The sequence below is a fragment of the Pieris napi genome, chromosome 1, assembly GCF_905475465.1.
Source record: "Pieris napi chromosome 1, ilPieNapi1.2, whole genome shotgun sequence".
Taxonomy (NCBI): Eukaryota; Metazoa; Arthropoda; class Insecta; order Lepidoptera; family Pieridae; genus Pieris; species Pieris napi.
Genome location: NC_062234.1, coordinates 11,333,895 through 11,350,874, shown reverse-complemented (window position 1 = coordinate 11,350,874; position 16,980 = coordinate 11,333,895). Strand labels below are relative to the sequence as shown.

Below are 16,980 nucleotides of genomic sequence, written 5' to 3'. Positions count from 1 at the left end.
TACGTATTTGACAAAAAGATAATCACTGCAGAAACCGCGTAATCAAAATTCTTCAGTTAAACTCAGATCATTTCAGTGGAAAATTTATTTTATCATGCACAAAAATACTCCAAAACACGTTAAAGAAATCGAATGCAGAGTGTTTGAAAAGTTAAAACTTGTAAAGAAAACTAATTCCACATTGATAGAAAAGAAACAAACATATTTTGATGAAGTTCTTGTGGTATAAAAAATTACCATTACTATAAAAAGGACTTTTAATTAATTTAAATAAAGTTTATTGTTAAATGTTTAACCATTTTAGATATATCGTGATGCATGTAAAGAACTGATTGAAAATTCAATTACATATTCTTCACTATTACATGACATACAAAACTCTTATGAAAATTCTCTAGGCATACGTGATGAGCGTTTAAAGCAACTCATCACTCAAGATGTAAGTTTTTAAATTTATTTTTTATCATTTTAACCATAATGAACAATAAGTGTTTATGAAAATAGGCTTCGTAGTTAGATTTCTTCATAAGTATCGATGTCGGCCCTTTGTTAGACAGGGCCTATCTATATCAATTATTAACTTATTTAATACTGACACAAGTTATATCATTGAGTCAATAATTATATTTACGTTGTATTGAAAACAAAAAGTAGTCAATAGAAAGACGAAAGATAATATGACTAATAAGTTTTGTCAATTGTCATAATAAAAGGTTGTGTCATTAATGAGGTTAATGAACTTACGAACTGTTTATATTTTTAAAATTTGAATTGGTTGTAGGAGGTGGTGGTAGATTTCCGACCTCCACTATTAAATTAAAATTTTTAAACTTTTTTTTGTTCAGTAGGTTCTTTTTTCATTTCATTTTCGTATTAAGTTCTAGTTTTTTAAATTTAAGATGAAGGAAATTAACCTTAAGAACGTAGAAAATATATACGTATTAGACGGAGGGTTCTCGTCGCAACTGTCCCGGCACGTTGGTGTTACACCTGATGGAGACCCGCTATGGACATCTCGCTTTCTACAGACTAATTCTCAAGAAATAGTTGATACTCACCTTGACTTTATTCGAGCTGGTTCAGACATTATTTCTACTAACACTTATCAAGCTTCTGTTGAAGCCTTTATGAAACACCTGGGAATATCATCGGATGAAGGTTTATCATTAATTAAACATGCTGTGCGTTTAGCGCAACAAGCGAGGAGTAAATACATAGACGAGTGCAAGTCCCGTGATTTAACTCCACGTAATATTCTGATAGCAGGCTCTATTGGGCCATTTGGGGCATCTCTGAATGATGGATCAGAGTACAGTGGAAATTACATCAAAACAATTTCCGAAAAACATATTCAAAACTGGCATAAACCTAGATTGGATGTTTTAGTCAAATCTGGTGTAGATTTAATTGCATTTGAGACCATACCTTGTGAAAAAGAAGCTCTAATACTTGTTAATATGTTGAAAGAATATCCAGAGACAAAAGGATGGATATCATTCAGCTGTAAAGACGATATGAGTATAGCACATGGGGAACATTTTTCTAAAGTAGTTATGAATTGTCTGCAAGCAAATCCTGAGCAAATACTAGCTATAGGCATTAATTGCTGCTCGCCAAAACTTGTCGGACTTAATAACAAGTCTGGAGGTAGACATACCTATTGTGACATATCCAAACTCAGGAGAAAAGTTTATTCCCGGACATGGATGGGCAGATGATCAATGTCAACCATTGCACTCATTTGTGTCTTGTTGGTTGGACATAAATGTTAAGTTCATTGGTGGCTGCTGCAGGACCTACTGTGACGATATAGCAAACATTCGTAGCGAAGTTGATATTTGGCTTAAAAATAAGCAAAAGAAATAAATTCTTACCAATTTGTAATGTTCCTATTTGAACAATATTTGTCAGTATTAAGGGTGATATTTTTGCAGAAAGTGTTTGGTGTTTCGGTAAATAAAAAGCAATATGATGATAAAATAAAACAATTACTTAGAAATAATGATGCCTTGAGAACTGAAAATCTTAGTTTGAGCTTTGAGATATCCAAATTAAAGAAAGATAATGGGAAGGTTTGTCATTACTGCATTGTTAAGACTCATAAAAACATGGTTGTGTTGTTCTTCTTTTTTCATCTTTTTATCCTCATATCTGTGTAACTCTGTGGTGATTAATTTTGTATTATAGCATTATAATTTATATTTCATGATTCATTTAATATACAGCTTTATGTAACATTGTTTTCTTTTTATATTATTGCTTATATGTATGTGAAAATGTTCAGAATAGTTGCTTTACAATATAATTAATTCACTTGGAGATAACTGCAACATAAAGAAAAAATGTGTGATACTGTAATGTATTCAATTCTATACCATAAACAAAATTAAATAAAATTTATTTCCTTCCAGTTAAAGGATGAGAATTTTTCAGACTACTTATCGTTAATGCGTGAACGAGACGCTAGATACACCCTATACTTTGAGAATTTATCGCTGCATCTGAGACTAAAGGAGTTAGATGATGACTCCAGTCAACCAATGGCCATCCGATCTGACCCCATCGTACTCAGAATTGCACTTGACAGATGTCGGTACGTTCACAATTATGGTTACAATACCTATCGAAATCCAATAAAGCGTCCGATACCGCAAATCTATAATTTTTCACATGATAATAATTCAAAGTAGTAAAAAATGTTTAACGACCCACTACGTAATTATGAAGTAGGTACGTCAAAATATAGCTTTGGGTGCCGTGATATTACTTTTCAAACTAGTATTTAATCTACACATTGATCCTAAAAACTGGTTAGCTGTTGCAAATTATAATATATACTAAAAATAAACAGCGAGCAGCTATCGTCAACTCAAACCGAGTTGAAGAGTATGAAAGAAGAATACGCGGAAACAGTGCCGAGACGTGACTTCGAACATCTGGAAGGCGAGCACCAAGAGTTACAGACACAGGTGCAGCACCAGCTCGCCCAGTACGAACACCTGCAGAGCACCTACAAGAAAGTCACTGGTAAATGATTTTTAATTGCTTATGTGCCGCGTTATTTCCCAGAGTGATTACTAGACGCGTTAGCTTAAAATTCTTGTATTCACATTCTAAGGAAACAATTTTACAGCCTATGGTCAAAAATATTTTTATTTATTCGTAAACTGAATCGTAAGCTAATCCGGTCCCAAAACATATAATGATTAAAGGTGCAGCAGTTTATAGTGTTTAATGATTTCGTTTTTATTTTTTCATTAATATATTAGGTAAGGTTAAGTTAGCTTACCTTCGAGAAAATGAATTGATAAATTAAAATCAAAGTAGGTATTTTTTTAAAATATTTATTTTCTTCATAAAAAGCCCATATATATATTTATATTGTATGTTTTCTAAATTATAGCGCATAAAAATAGTATCGAGGAAGAACTCATGGAATGCCGGGAGCGATGCCGAGAACTAGAGCGGGCTGGTACACCACGGCCCCCTTGGGATCTCTGTGCAGACTTTATTGGCGGCGGCAAAAAAAGGTACAACATGCACTCTGTATCATACAAATCAAAGGTTTATTACTAAAATATTTCGCTTCAGTAGGTTAATCATGTTTATATTAAGTATAATTATATTTATTTCATTTTACTTGATTGTTAATTTGCTGAGACGGAACGGGAGCGAACTGAGCTGATGACGGAAAGAAGCATTATCGTATCGTTATAAAGAAAAATATATTTTCCTAAATTTGTTTAAACAGTAACTATCACATACCCGATCGCTAAAATCGCATTTTTAATCATTAATACTATATTACTGATTTTAATGCGATTTTGATGACTGAAATAAATAGAAGTTTATTTTTATAAAATAATCGTAAAAAACTTTCTGACTTCAAACTATTATTGATATGTTTAAGTGCATCACCAGATGGTGTCAGCTTACCGAGGGTTTGTCGTCCCGCGATAAATTGCGAGCACTGCTTAAGGAGTTGGGCCCAGCAGCCGAGAGTGAGCACTTGGAGTACTTTGATGGACTGGTGAGATTTAACGCATAGACCTATGGGTTTCCAACAATACATTAAAATTACTAGAGAACAAGCCACAACATTGACAAATCTCCAACACTCGGATAGCATCTAGGTCCGAGTCAGGATTAACATGAAATTCTGTAAGTTCCCTGTAGATGTGTATAACTTGTTAATAAAATAATATACTTTTCTCGACAAAGTGGAGGAAAATAATAATTCTACCTATGCTTTCTATCGAGAATAACTGTACCAAGCGATGTGTGTATCAAAAAAATTTGGCATTTATACAAATAAGTTACATAATCCTAATTGTTGTTTTATAATATACTTCTCATAAAAAGGGCACGGACCCCACTGTCCCCCCATACTTACGATACTCGGGCCGCGTACGCAATCTGCGTCTGTCGCGTCGCGAGGTACGCGTCGTGGTCAACGATGTTTGGCGCGGTCGACCCCATCATCCTCATCTGGCATTGCAGGATTTCGTGACCAAATACTTTGAGGATAGGTAATAGATCCTTAAAATTATGTATTTATACTGTACCTCACGGAGTCAATATTCTTAAGTAATTACTAGCACTTGGCTCATTATAGGTGTTTATTAATCGACTTAAAAAATGCGCAATGTACACTGGCTTGTTGAAGGAAAACATCGTGCGGAAACCAACATGTCTTAGACTTAAAAATCGACGGCGTGTACAGACACATACGGCTTAATCTGCTTAATCTCCTTCTTGCCTATGAAGAAAAAAAATATACAAATTTATAGTCGTAGCCCCCCCACTGATATTTTTTATGAATACCTAGAAAACATATAAAGTATCCTTATTATTAATTCATATCCACACGTCATGTCTAAGCTGAGAAACACAAAAAAAAATTGTATTTGCACGATTATCATGAACATTTGTTTCATAAGTTATATAATTATTACTTTTTATTTGGTGACAAACGAACAGATACCAACAGTCGTCAGTGCGTGCAGAGTGGGCGTACAATGTATGCGCGGGCGCCGAGAGTATGCTGGACGAACCACAGGTGAAACATTAATAACCTTGTCATTAAAATAAAATTAAAATTTAACCCCGTTATTCATAAAAAAAAATCCGTCTAAATCAGCATTAATCAGCAACTTAAGTCCTAATCTGTTTCTTTTTATTAGGTATAAGTTTAATTATAAGTCGCAAAGGGACTTTGTCTCAAGCTCCAGATGCATTAAAAGATCTGTTGCTGTGATTGTTTATAATCTGCATTTTATAAGTCTTGACAATGGCATGTTCTGTTTTATAACTCTGTCTCGCTTTGTGTCTCTGGCAATAAATAAAAGAGCGGTAAATTTAATAATGCAGGTGCGTGTATGGTGGGGCGCATTGCACGGACAGCTTAGTGAACAAGTATATTGGGGTCTTCGTCGCCAATGGGACCAATTGCATCAGCATCTACGCCGCCATGCGTTAGATGGAGAGGTACCTATACATAACACATTATTAAATTTTGATGGATACATTTAATGTGGTAAATATTTTAAAACGTGAAACGTAAGTTACAATAGAAATCGACTCGTTTATCATATTTTAAATAATTAATGTAATAAATATGTAAATTTTTGCAAATAATTATTAATTATTTAAATTATAAATAATATGTTGTTCTGTTCTAGATTGTAACAATAGAAGAATTTGAGCGGGTATCGCGGTCGATATTCCCGCTAAAAAGTGAAGTTGACATTAAAAATTTAACCGACGTTGTTAAGAAACAACTTAAAATCAAACTCAACTGTAATGAAATAAACTTGGACAAACTCTTCTACGAGGTATAACGCTTGAAGTATTTATAAAATTGAAATTTGCCATCAAAATCTATACATAAATAGATTATCACCGTGAACGGTACTTTTGATTCAAATATCATTCTTATAACACACTCACGCTGTAATGGTTGCAGCTCATTTCAAACATTTTATAAAACAAAAACCTTGGCGATTAAAAATAGTGGCGGAGAGTTTATTGTCAGTTCTTCTCGTCCGTTCTTCGCCCTTGATTTCAGAACTGACAATAAATATAAAATTAGAAGCAATTATGTATTTCTTTATTGACGTTCATAAGTGTACATTGTTAAATCCCCTTGTATATAGCATTATAAGTATATTTATTGTAAATAATAACATTAAACTATAATTTTGATATAATTTTCCCCTTATGAATCTATTCTGATTTTGTTGTAAATTTAATGCGTTTTCAATCATCTATGTTATGTTGCGATTAGTTTCCTTCGTTTTTTAATATTCATAAACTGTAAATAATTAAAACAGCGACTTATAAAAATCTTATACCTAGTTGACGCTGGCTTATGCACAAACCGTGCCAGAGCCATAAAGGAAAAAAAAAGAAGTGTACATTGTGTTACATAAATGAATAATGACAACTTAATCAACATTAATATTTATTAATGTCCACCAAGTGCGTACAAGTAACTTTTTCGTAGTCAATTCAAAGTAGTGGTGACGTAAAGGTAAAAAAATTAAATGAAATTAATTTTTTCGAAAAAACAAATGCAATGTGTATAAAATTGAATTTCCTAAGCAAAGAGGAGATATTTGAGGTCCAAGTGGCCAGTATGACAAAACGTCAATTTCATATCTTAGGATCTAATAATAATATATAGGTACAATTAACTTTTGAATTACCTTATAACGAGACCCGGCGGAACAACGTTCATAATGTTTTCACCTGAAATCTAAATCCAGTAAATTTCACTCAATTTTCAATCACACTATTTGAATTTAGAACGAAGAAGGCTTTGACCGTGTGGAGTTAGCTCGAGAGCTGTTCCGTCAGCGTCAATTGTGTCAGGACAAATATATACGTGAGGTTGTGGCGGAGTTAGGAGGCCGACGTGCCCAACACAATATTACAGTTGATGCACTCAAACGGGCTTTTGCGATTGTCGATCCGGCAATTGGTAAGGCAATATAATTTAGTTATGTATTTTTTTGACGGTATAAATTTTATTTAATGCATTCTATTAATGTGTACACACATTAGGTCCACGTCATACCTAATGTGTGTAATTAAATATATGTATTTGAATTAAGGGGTACTAATGTATGTTTTGATATTTAAAAAAATTCAGTGTAATGAAACGATAGAGTAAAAAAATAAGTAATTATATTTATTGGTTCCCAATATCTCTTTCTACCATGACCAAATTGATAACATAAATACTCTGATTAATTACAGACCATGTCCGTATGGAACAATATATCCGATGGGCATTTTCGGATCAGACTTCAGAAATCAGCGCTATCAGCTCGCTACCTCTTCAGAACATTGTCGTACGCCTGGCTGCTGGAGACATTGAGAGAGTCGGGCCTAGATCCAAGGGAGTGCGTCGCAATTATAAAAACACTAGGAATTAACTAAATAAATTATTGTAGGTATTTATTTTTACATGTAATCTGCACTTTAATTATATACCTTATAAAAACTGTGTTTTCTTTCATTTCCTTAAAGGGGGAAGGCTTATAAAGGACTGCATTATGCAATCCTAGATAGAACTTTTTATTTTATATTTCTTATATCTACTATCCACAAATATTTGTGGAATGTGTGAGGAATTATCTATGTTGCTTAACAGCAAATGTTCATAAGTGACAACTGACATTGGCAATGACACATGTTCGAGCGATCATCACAATTGCCATGCTTGTTTGTTATTATTTTTTTGGAAAATTCTAAAACGTGTTGAGCAACGGACGTTAATTTTTCCGTAGATAAAGAAAATTTTGAAAGGCTTTAGTAGACAGTATCAAAATGACCGATATAATCGAAAATTTGGAACTTGATCGAGATATCATTCCTTCCGAAGAAATAGAGGAGCAGTTCAGCAAAAAATACCATTTACTGACAGAAACAGCAGTAACACTTAAAACAACATATGTTGATACAATGAGTGTCAGTAGGTACAGTATTAAGCTACAAAAAAAAAAATTGAAAATTTTACCAACTACAAGCTTAGTTTCAAATTGTTCTCCTTTCAGAGCATTAAAAATTGGAGTAAGTCTCCAAGATAACACATTAGAGGTGTATGAATTAAATAGTTCATCATTACAACATGTAAGTCGTTTACAAGGCCATGACAAAAAAATTACAGAGATTAGTTTTCATCCAAAGCAGGAAAGTCTTTTATTTTCTACTGGTCTAGATGGTTACATTAGGTTATGGGATTTACGAATGAATGGAGAATGTGTTCAGGAGTTTAAAGGTAAATAAAACAAAACCCATGTTTTAGTTAAATTTGTGTCAATATTATTGTATGTTTATCAATCAAAAATACATCAAATTGAATTACGATAATTGCAGAAGATGCTGACTCTCCAATCAGGCCCTATGAGTGTATGGATGTATCGGACAAAGGAAATGTGTTTTGTACAGGCAGCCAACTTGTAAAAGATGAGTGTTATATTGTTTTTTGGGATCCTCGTACAACAAAGCCCTTGGGAGCTTACTGGGAAAGTCATACTGAAGACATCATTCAGGTATACTTGCTTAACTTATTAAAATCGTTTTTTTGCCTTCCATTTTGTAATGCATTTATAGCACTGATGTTTGGCTAAGTATTACATTTGAGTTTATTGTTTTACAATAAAATAATGGTTAACTACATACATTTGCTTTAAGTTATAAATACCATGAGATATTTAATATTAAAACTTGTTACAGGTGAAATTTAAACCAAATACTAACACAGTTTTGACATCTGGTGCTACTGATGGTCTTATTAATATATTTAACCTGTTGGAACATGAAGAAGACAGTGCCCTGCTATACTCACTGAATGTTGGCAACTCTGTGGAGAAACTTACTTGGCTCAATGACGACCAACTGGGCTGCGTTACACAGTCCGATGACCTTCAGATATGGAACACAGCCACTGGTGACATGATCAAAGAATATAGTAGAGATAAAGTTGCTAGGAGTATTAAGGTACATTTATTTATAAGGATTTTCACAATATAAAGGATTTAAAAAAAAATATATTTTGCCATTACTAAAAGTATATAATAATTATTATATCAACATTTTACATAAGTCTAATGTATATAGATATGTATATTATGTGTACATACATTTCAGAGGAGCAGAGATGATGATTGTTATGTGGTAAACATGTTTCCTGGTCCCGACAATAATAACTGGCTGCTGGCAGGCTCTCATGGTGGAAATGGGTAATTTCAAATGTTTACTATCTTAAAGTATAGTATGATAAAGTACTTTATATGCTGAAGGACCTATATAATTTATGACATTATAGAGTTGATGGTAATCGAACTTAAAAGGAATGTTACATTGTATAAGCAACAAGACAAAAAAAGTTTTTTGAGTGTTTATATTATGTAGTGTGGTATGGTATGGTATATATATATGGTAATTACATCTTAATTTTTAAACTAGAAATTGTCACAACTTTAGAGTTAAAACTTGCTAGCAGCTTCCATATAAATGAAATTAATATGTAATTGTTTTTGCAGAAACACTCTGAGGTCACTTAGTATAGCTGACAAACGATTATTGCCTAGCACAGACTTTGTCAACAACAAACAAATTGTTAGATGCTGCCACTTTGATACACATGTGAGTTCCTTAAATAAAACTCATTATTCATGTTTTAATGTATTTGATGATTTTTTATCATTTTTATATCTTGTCTACCATGAAAATTATGTGAATTGGAAAAACTATTTGAACAAAAAATACACTTTTTTATTGTAACATAAAATAATTATACTGGATAAAAATTTGACTTTTTTAAGTTGGTTTAAAAAGTGTTTTCTCTCTCATTGGCTGACACTCTACTAATAAAATGGGTGTCAATTGGCTGCAGTTATTGTCTTTTGCCCGACCCGCAGTCATGTTTGCCCCTCTATTTCATACAAAAATCATTTTTGATAAATGATAAGTATACAATCTTGTTATTAACATCATAATTACACGTTTATCATAAAGACTTTCTTTTTTCAGAATAACCTCTTAATAACAGCAGGTGAGTCAGGTCTAATCAGCGTATGGAGTGAAGAGCAATCACGCGAACGTGACGTCACGCATGTGCACAAAAACGATAAGTTGCATGCACATAGACATAGACCATACTAGATAGATTATTGCCAGAAATGTGATTAGCCTTAATTGATATTAGATTAATGACGTAGTACTTTTCTCAAACAACTAAATATTGCTACTAGGACTTTTATTCTGTTAGTCAAGGTTTAAGATCTACATTCTACACAATAAAAACACTATTACGACAGGTACCATATTAATATAGACCTTATAAAACGTAGTGAATATGACTGAGAACATAAAATGTCAACAACGAAACGATAGTTCTGTTTGTGCAAGCGATAGACTCACGATTTTTTAAAATAAAATCATGAGTTATGAATGAAAATCAATGTTACGAATTACTATTATTTATTATAAATAATTATTGCTTGTATTATAAATAATTATCGATTGTTGCTTTCACAGTTTGTTAAAACCGTTTCGCGTCAGAACTTAAAATTCCAAATATAAAATATTTCTCTCCATAATTTTAATCGTATAGCATAGAAAAACTTGTTGAGTTTTTTTATGTGGCTCATCTGATATTAAATGATACCGTCGCCCATGGACACTCCTATTGCCAGATGGCTCGCAAATGCGTTGCCAGCCTTTTAGTAATGGTATGGCACGGGATAATTTTCAAAGTCATAATTATACTAATAAGGGGGCATAAGTCTTGTGTGCTTATTTTTACGTTGTATGAACTCCCTACAAAAGAGTAACGGCCAATATGGAAATGATTATTTCGTAACTTTATAAATAAAACATTTATTATTTGATAATTGTGTTTTATTACAACTCCAAATATTATATTAATAATATGGCTGGTTAAAACATAAATAGAATCAGTCCTCCATTAAAATACATGAAATTTCATATACCATAAAATCAGGTAAACATATAACCCAGAAAATATAAAGCTATTAACTAATGGTCTAACTACCACCACTCCTTAAAGTCAATTTGTACTCGAATATAATTCTAAACTCATGTTTATTACAATAGCATTAAAACAATAAAATTAAGCTAAAAAGCACATTTTAATTAATGTAAATAATTCATTAAAAATCCAATAAAATAATGTATGGTTAATATGAACCTTGAATAAAAAATGCAATTTTGTGATCTTTGGTTATGAAGCAAAATAAAACGCATCATAAACTGTATCTTCACTCTTACTTGTTCGTAAGAAACATGAGAAGTCTGAAACAAAAACATACACATTAAAATTTGATGTTTTTTAACAATTTAGAACAATGTATGTACGTCGCCGTGTGAAAATAGCACCGTCTGACTTGTGGTATTTGAGATCGCTGTATATTTTTTATTTAAATTGACTACAGTTATGTACAGGGGTACAATGAATATATGTCGACAGTAATCTTGATACTTAATAGGCTTTTGTTATATTACATAGTAGCAAACCATTCAAGGGAAACGGTAGGAGAACACCAGTCATGGGGACCACCATGCTTTTTTGCTGGTTATGCCATTAAATTGTAGCTTATGTGAAACGTTGGTACTTTCAATACAGCGCCATCTGTTTGAATTGTGACTATCAAATAATAAACCAAATATATTTTGCAATAAAATAATATTGCGGGTAGAAATTGAGATGTAAGCTATCCTATCTTTTAAGTTGGATCAAACTACACACGGTGTGCAAATTTGATTGATATCGGTTCGGTAGTTTAGGAGTCCATAGCGGACAAACAACGTGACATGTAATTTATATATATTAAGATAATTGTTGTGAATAAATGACCACCTTTTTCGAGTGTACGACGTGAAATCGAGTGAGGTTACAAGTATACATAGAGGAGATCATTTATCGTTACCTAAAATGTATGGCTTTGTTGGAGAGCAACCGGTTGGTGTCCTCAGGGTCAGCGAGCGGCAAAGGCGCAGGCGCAGGGTCGTCATCGCCGCGGAAGGTGTGTGATGAGACCCGAGGGGCCAAGCGCGCCTCGCCAAAGGGACCCCTCGCTACTACCCACTGCACTGAGAGCTCGCATTGCGGCTTGCTCTTTAGGATTAGCTGTCCAAGTAGATTAGACGAGATTACAAACCATATACTAGTTGTTTATCACTTTGAAACCGTAAATATAACGTGGTATTTGTTACCATGGTTACCATACTTTTTATATGAAATAACATATTATGTAGTAATAAAGGTTATTTTTAAAACGTACTAGCTGACCCGGCAAAACTTTTTTTTAGTTCAATAAAAATAACAAATTACTATAATATTAAATAGGGGTATTTTTGTATGCGAGTATTTATCATTAAACAATAAAAACAAAAATTAAGGTTGACCACCCTTAACTTACTGAATATGCATAAAAAATTTCATTTCATTAGATTTCGTAATATGTAAATATATTTAATATTACCAAATTTAATGAAATTGCCATTATTTAAGAATGCGGTGTACCTGGTATGTTATCTCACGATGCGCAGTGTGGGTGGGGTGTGGCTGGTTATTGTTGATGAAAGCCTTCACCACCCATTGATGCCCGAATGAAGGAAACCGCAACGTTTCGTAGTACAGCTTATGGATGAACTCTTCCGTGCGGTACGGCTTCAGCTGCAAATCTGTTTACCCCCGACATATTAGCTCTTACCCTCTTAGAGAGCGGTAAGGTTCACTATTGTCTATTACAAAGGTTTATGTAAAAAATAATACATCATTTTCAAATAAATATATGTTTTAACTGATACAAACCGAATAATTATATGCCACCCAATTTCCATTTAAAACGCTATCAGTGGTGATGATTACCATTAAAAGTAATCTTCTCTAGGGACAGGAGGGAGAATATCTGCGTGTAGACGCGTGTGTGGTCAGCGGCCCGCGCCTCGCGCTCCGCCAGCGCCGGCAGCACATCTCCTGCCGATTTGTGCGGCCTCTCGCAGACCGCCTCGTGTGCGCTGGCCTCGTGCGCAGGCCCGCGCCATCCGCATCCGATACGCTCGTAGAGACACCCCGTCAGCCTGCCACAGCATCCCACGTCACTACCGAATCAATGCCTCCTACGGTACTGGAGTGTCGGGTCGCATCACAGTTTGTTACGAAGCACTTACGATACGTTAGGAACGAACAAAGCGGCGGCACACACCTGCGATACCTACGCCGCTTGTGTGCCGTCGCCTCGAGCGGTCGGCTCCTGAAGGAAGCCAGCAGGAGGCCGACTACCCACACCACGATGCGAACCAAACCACTCACAGCCGCGGGCGACGCTACTTCCACAGATAACTGAGAGAACTTGTACTCGTTTCCACTGCGGGACAGAGTTTTAATGACTCCTATGTCTTATTAAATCAAGAACTAATTTTCATACCTGCATGTATGTCAACAAATTTAATATGAATTCTTATCCTAAAAATATATATGAATAAGAAGTACAAATGATTTTTCAATCCAAGGTGAGAAAATTATGTAAACATTTACAGAATAAGCAATAAATTACCTATCTTCACAAATCTTGTCTTCATGATTTTGCAAAGCATGCCTAGGGAAGACACGAGTACAAAATTTGCATTCAGAAGGCAGTTCAGAAACAGTTTTTTCAACTGCTAGGTTTCTGGAGGCTGAGGTTTTGGAGATCTCGACACGGCAATTCGGGCAGGTAGCTGACTCGTCACGAAGCTGCGCATCCGCCAGTAGATGAGTGAAACATGGGGCACACATCAAGTGTCCATTGCTACACTGCAAGACAACTCAAGTTTAATAACAGGATTGTGATTGTTAGGACTTTCACTATTTGTGAGTTGTAAATGTGTGTACACAAAATAAACAGCATCCACTATTAAATACTGAAGTAAAAGTTTAAAAACATTATTTTCCAATTATAAAAAGAAACAATGTAGTTATTTGACACAAAAATTTAAGTGATATGATAATATGTTCTACCTCTGCCCCTCTCATCCATGAACCTGAAAACACAAATAAGTACAACTACTTAAAGGTTCAGTTGAACTTAACTGTCCATTAAAGACAATTTTATGGTCATTAAAAAACTTGTTTGGCTTGAATGAGTACGTTATAAAAACTTAAAAGAGTGTTGAACATAAAACATATTACATACAATCATAATCTCAACACATTATATCAATTGCATGTCATAATAATACTGGGATTTATGAAAGAGGGATATGGTAGCTCAATAAAGAAAGACCTATAATATCTTAAAATATTTCTTTATTGATTTAAAATTACACAACAATTAACACTTACAACTCCTACATATGTCTATAAGATGATAATTAGACTATATAAAACTTATACTATGTCACAGTAATTCGCTTATTACAAAATAACAAAATTTTTTACATACAGAAGTAAGAATATATATTTCTTGTTTTGATAAACTTCGAAGACAATATTTAGAAAATAATATTAATACTTGCTACATGATTGATTACAACAGGATCAAATTAAAAGTGATAACTATAGCAAATATTATTTCATAAGACATAACCCAAAAAAGTGATTTAAACGATTGTAACTACGAATTGGAAACATTTCATTTAGGTAAAACATAAATTAATCAAATGAAAACAGCTGATATATTGTAAATTCAATGTATCAGTATCAGCTGTTTTGGAATACCTGGTATACGGCGGCTGGAGGCAGGTCCAAGCAAACTGCGCAACACAATATACCCCCCAACCTATGTTCTAATTTAACAGACGGGTCTTCGTCAAAGGCAGTCTTACGCTTTTTAGGCGAAGGACCCTCATCCTTTTTTAGCTCTAATAAAAAAGAAATTTTACTACAAGTAGGTAAGGGGCTATTTTCAGGTACATCAGACATTTTTAATTTATTTTATTAATTTTTACTACTCGTAAGCACTGCGATCAAAACAAGAATAACATTTAACAAGACAAATTAATAAACAAAGAATATCAACTATCAAGCAAAGATTAAAGAACTAAAACATCGATAACAGAGCATGTCGGTACACAGATAGAATAATACATAATATATTATATCAGATAGATTATTTCTTTCTACCTAGGCAAAGTGTCCACTATCCATCTGGTTAGATATATATACAACTTTTTTATTTTGGATTTATGATAAAAAGTTATATAGACATAATTGTAGGCAAAGCGATTTGCTACAAAATGTGTCTTTACAAATTTTATGTATGATGGATAGTAAAAGGGATATAGCCAAAAACGCGTTTTTTGCACCCCCTTTTTCCAACATGGCGGCCGGGGGATAAGCACGTCAAGGGGTTGCCCTTACACCACAAACTTGAGGTTAAGCTTGGATTGACCCCCCTACATGTCCCATGTTGTTTGGCCCTCAAATTATAACATTTCAATGGACTACATGTCTTTTACTTATAATTGTATATTAGCCAAATATATTTGAAAAAAAAACTGAAGAGAGAAAATATAATAAATATAAGATAGAGGGTTATATTAAGTAAACAAAGCCTACAGGCAACAATAGTATTGCTTGTATTAGTTGCTTATTCATCTTTAATACTCATTCATGTGGGGTAACAGTTTCGACATATTATGTTATAACAATTCAGATCTTTGGTTTTTTAGATATTGAACCAAATGCTGATATTACTGTACCCTTTGTTCCTGTAACATTAGTCGTAAGAGGCTGTTGAAGAAGACCTGGTTGCTTAATTGTTGGCTTCGAGCCAACATTTGGTGCAGCTTGATCCCATTTCGACTTTCTTTTTTTCTCTTCATCACTGTCAGTCTTCTTACCAGATATAAAATCTATTTTTGACAATTTCTCCTTTTTTTCCTTTTCTCTTCTTTCCATTTCTATTTTCTGAACTCTCGCTAATTCATCATAATAAGACTCCTTACCCCATTTTAAAGGATCATATATTTCAGGTGGATAATTAGTATCTAATTCATTGATATCACAAAACTGGATCAATTTTTCATAAATACTAGGATTTCTAAAATTCTTTTTGTCTTGAATTATTTTGTTCATATCATATCCTTCAGTGAGCATTCGGTTATAGAATTTAGCAATGGAATCCTGTAATTCCTTTGGACATTTGCCTGGTGGCTCAGGTGGTATTATTACTCCATCTTGAGAGTCATCAGCATCTGAACGTTGGACTGCATCGTCTGTGTCTGTTTCCATAGATAGTCTTCTCATGTCATCCTGTCCCTCTGCAGAAGGGGACATTTCTTCTTCATCTGACACCACAGTGTCATCCACATATGAGACAAGTCTTCTTTTGGGAGAGGATGGTTCTGACAAACTTTGTTTACTATCAATGACAGTTTTTGGGCTAGCAGGTTCGGATTGTGTTGTTTTGGTTGCATCTTTTTCGGGAGTTTGTTGCCCATCTTCCATATCTTCTTCTCCTTCAGAGTCGGTATAAGTAGCAGTAAGGGAAGCTAAAGCTTGTGAAGCCATAATTCTTGTCCGTTATACCCCAATTCTGCGCTATTTAATTATTTATTGAAAATGAGTATTCAAGGAATGTTCTAATTAAATAATTGTAAGTTATTGAAAGTGTTATTTAATTAACTCTAAAACGGAGATTTCACTTATTGTTAATAAGTACAAACTACAAATACAAAAAGTTGTTTTCAGACTTGACAGTTGACACTTTCTTTTTTCACTTATCGCCAATGGCGCAGGCCATAGTCTTTCGACCAAACAGCCTAGTCTTTGTAGAATTTTTCCTTTAATTATAAAAGTAATATAACAAAAACCTATTAAGTATCAAGATTACTGTCGACATATATTCATTGTACCCCTGTACATAACTGTTGTCAATTTAAAAAAAAAATATACAGCGATCTCAAATACCACAAGTCAGACGGTGCTATTTTCACACGGCGACGTACATACATTGTCCTAAA

General features: G+C 33.7%; 5 protein-coding genes across 9 annotated transcripts; 3 read left to right on the top strand and 2 right to left on the bottom strand.

Moving 5' to 3' along the window:
• Positions 1-79: 79 nt before the first annotated feature.
• LOC125063445 (translin-associated factor X-interacting protein 1-like) lies at positions 80-7,510 on the top strand. Of its 2 annotated transcripts, XM_047669887.1 has the most exons (13): positions 80-223; positions 305-439; positions 1,935-2,072; positions 2,412-2,593; positions 2,852-3,027; positions 3,404-3,530; positions 3,922-4,030; positions 4,363-4,529; positions 4,981-5,059; positions 5,371-5,487; positions 5,682-5,834; positions 6,808-6,982; positions 7,261-7,510. In XM_047669887.1, the coding sequence occupies exons 1-13, from the start codon at positions 95-97 to the stop codon at positions 7,437-7,439; spliced, it is 1,866 nt and encodes a 621-aa protein (XP_047525843.1). In that variant the 5' UTR covers positions 80-94; the 3' UTR covers positions 7,440-7,510. The 2 variants fall into 2 exon arrangements, with proteins under 2 accessions (XP_047525843.1, XP_047525834.1); XM_047669878.1 differs by lacking the exon at positions 1,935-2,072.
• Positions 726-1,757, top strand: LOC125063457 (homocysteine S-methyltransferase 2-like). The gene has a single exon (XM_047669899.1). The coding sequence runs from the start codon at positions 900-902 to the stop codon at positions 1,716-1,718; it is 819 nt and encodes a 272-aa protein (XP_047525855.1). The 5' UTR covers positions 726-899; the 3' UTR covers positions 1,719-1,757.
• Positions 7,511-7,687: 177 nt separating the features above from the next.
• On the top strand, positions 7,688-10,899 carry LOC125051441 (WD repeat-containing protein 89-like). Its single transcript, XM_047651771.1, has 7 exons — positions 7,688-7,982; positions 8,061-8,284; positions 8,383-8,558; positions 8,743-9,006; positions 9,157-9,248; positions 9,552-9,654; positions 10,042-10,899. The coding sequence occupies exons 1-7, from the start codon at positions 7,834-7,836 to the stop codon at positions 10,171-10,173; spliced, it is 1,140 nt and encodes a 379-aa protein (XP_047507727.1). The 5' UTR covers positions 7,688-7,833; the 3' UTR covers positions 10,174-10,899.
• A 394-nt stretch (positions 10,900-11,293) lies between these two features.
• Positions 11,294-15,402, bottom strand: LOC125051192 (cysteine and histidine-rich protein 1 homolog). 4 transcript variants are annotated; one of them, XM_047651434.1, is made up of 7 exons: positions 14,735-15,402; positions 13,593-13,831; positions 13,242-13,403; positions 12,905-13,137; positions 12,557-12,717; positions 11,961-12,160; positions 11,294-11,325 (listed from the first exon to the last, which is right to left on the bottom strand). In XM_047651434.1, exons 1-7 carry the CDS (start codon positions 14,936-14,938, stop codon positions 11,298-11,300), a joined length of 1,227 nt encoding a protein of 408 aa, XP_047507390.1. In that variant the 5' UTR covers positions 14,939-15,402; the 3' UTR covers positions 11,294-11,297. The 4 variants fall into 4 exon arrangements, with proteins under 4 accessions (XP_047507390.1, XP_047507459.1, XP_047507542.1 ...); XM_047651503.1 differs by having other exon boundaries at positions 12,905-13,116; XM_047651586.1 differs by lacking the exon at positions 13,242-13,403.
• A 143-nt stretch (positions 15,403-15,545) lies between these two features.
• LOC125051511 (SAP30-binding protein) lies at positions 15,546-16,715 on the bottom strand. Its single transcript, XM_047651907.1, has one exon. The coding sequence runs from the start codon at positions 16,526-16,528 to the stop codon at positions 15,668-15,670; it is 861 nt and encodes a 286-aa protein (XP_047507863.1). The 5' UTR covers positions 16,529-16,715; the 3' UTR covers positions 15,546-15,667.
• Positions 16,716-16,980: the final 265 nt, after the last annotated feature.

Bases quoted from the DNA above. Each gene is read 5' to 3' on its own strand.
- LOC125051441 (XM_047651771.1), top strand. From the start codon at position 7,834: ATGACCGATATAATCGAAAATTTGGAACTTGATCGAGATATCATTCCT. The intron at 8,285-8,382 runs GTAAATAAAACA...CGATAATTGCAG, and splicing joins ATGTGTTCAGGAGTTTAAAG to AAGATGCTGACTCTCCAATC. The intron at 9,249-9,551 runs GTAATTTCAAAT...TTGTTTTTGCAG, and splicing joins GGCTCTCATGGTGGAAATGG to AAACACTCTGAGGTCACTTA.
- LOC125063445 (XM_047669887.1), top strand. From the start codon at position 95: ATGCACAAAAATACTCCAAAACACGTTAAAGAAATCGAATGCAGAGTG. The intron at 2,594-2,851 runs GTACGTTCACAA...AAAAATAAACAG, and splicing joins ATTGCACTTGACAGATGTCG to CGAGCAGCTATCGTCAACTC. The intron at 5,488-5,681 runs GTACCTATACAT...GTTCTGTTCTAG, and splicing joins GCCATGCGTTAGATGGAGAG to ATTGTAACAATAGAAGAATT.
- LOC125063457 (XM_047669899.1), top strand. From the start codon at position 900: ATGAAGGAAATTAACCTTAAGAACGTAGAAAATATATACGTATTAGAC.
- LOC125051511 (XM_047651907.1), bottom strand. From the start codon at position 16,528: ATGGCTTCACAAGCTTTAGCTTCCCTTACTGCTACTTATACCGACTCT.
- LOC125051192 (XM_047651434.1), bottom strand. From the start codon at position 14,938: ATGTCTGATGTACCTGAAAATAGCCCCTTACCTACTTGTAGTAAAATT. The intron at 12,161-12,556 runs GTACACCGCATT...CTACTTGGACAG, and splicing joins ATCGTGAGATAACATACCAG to CTAATCCTAAAGAGCAAGCC. The intron at 11,326-11,960 runs GTAACGATAAAT...TTTTTGTTTCAG, and splicing joins AACAAAGCCATACATTTTAG to ACTTCTCATGTTTCTTACGA.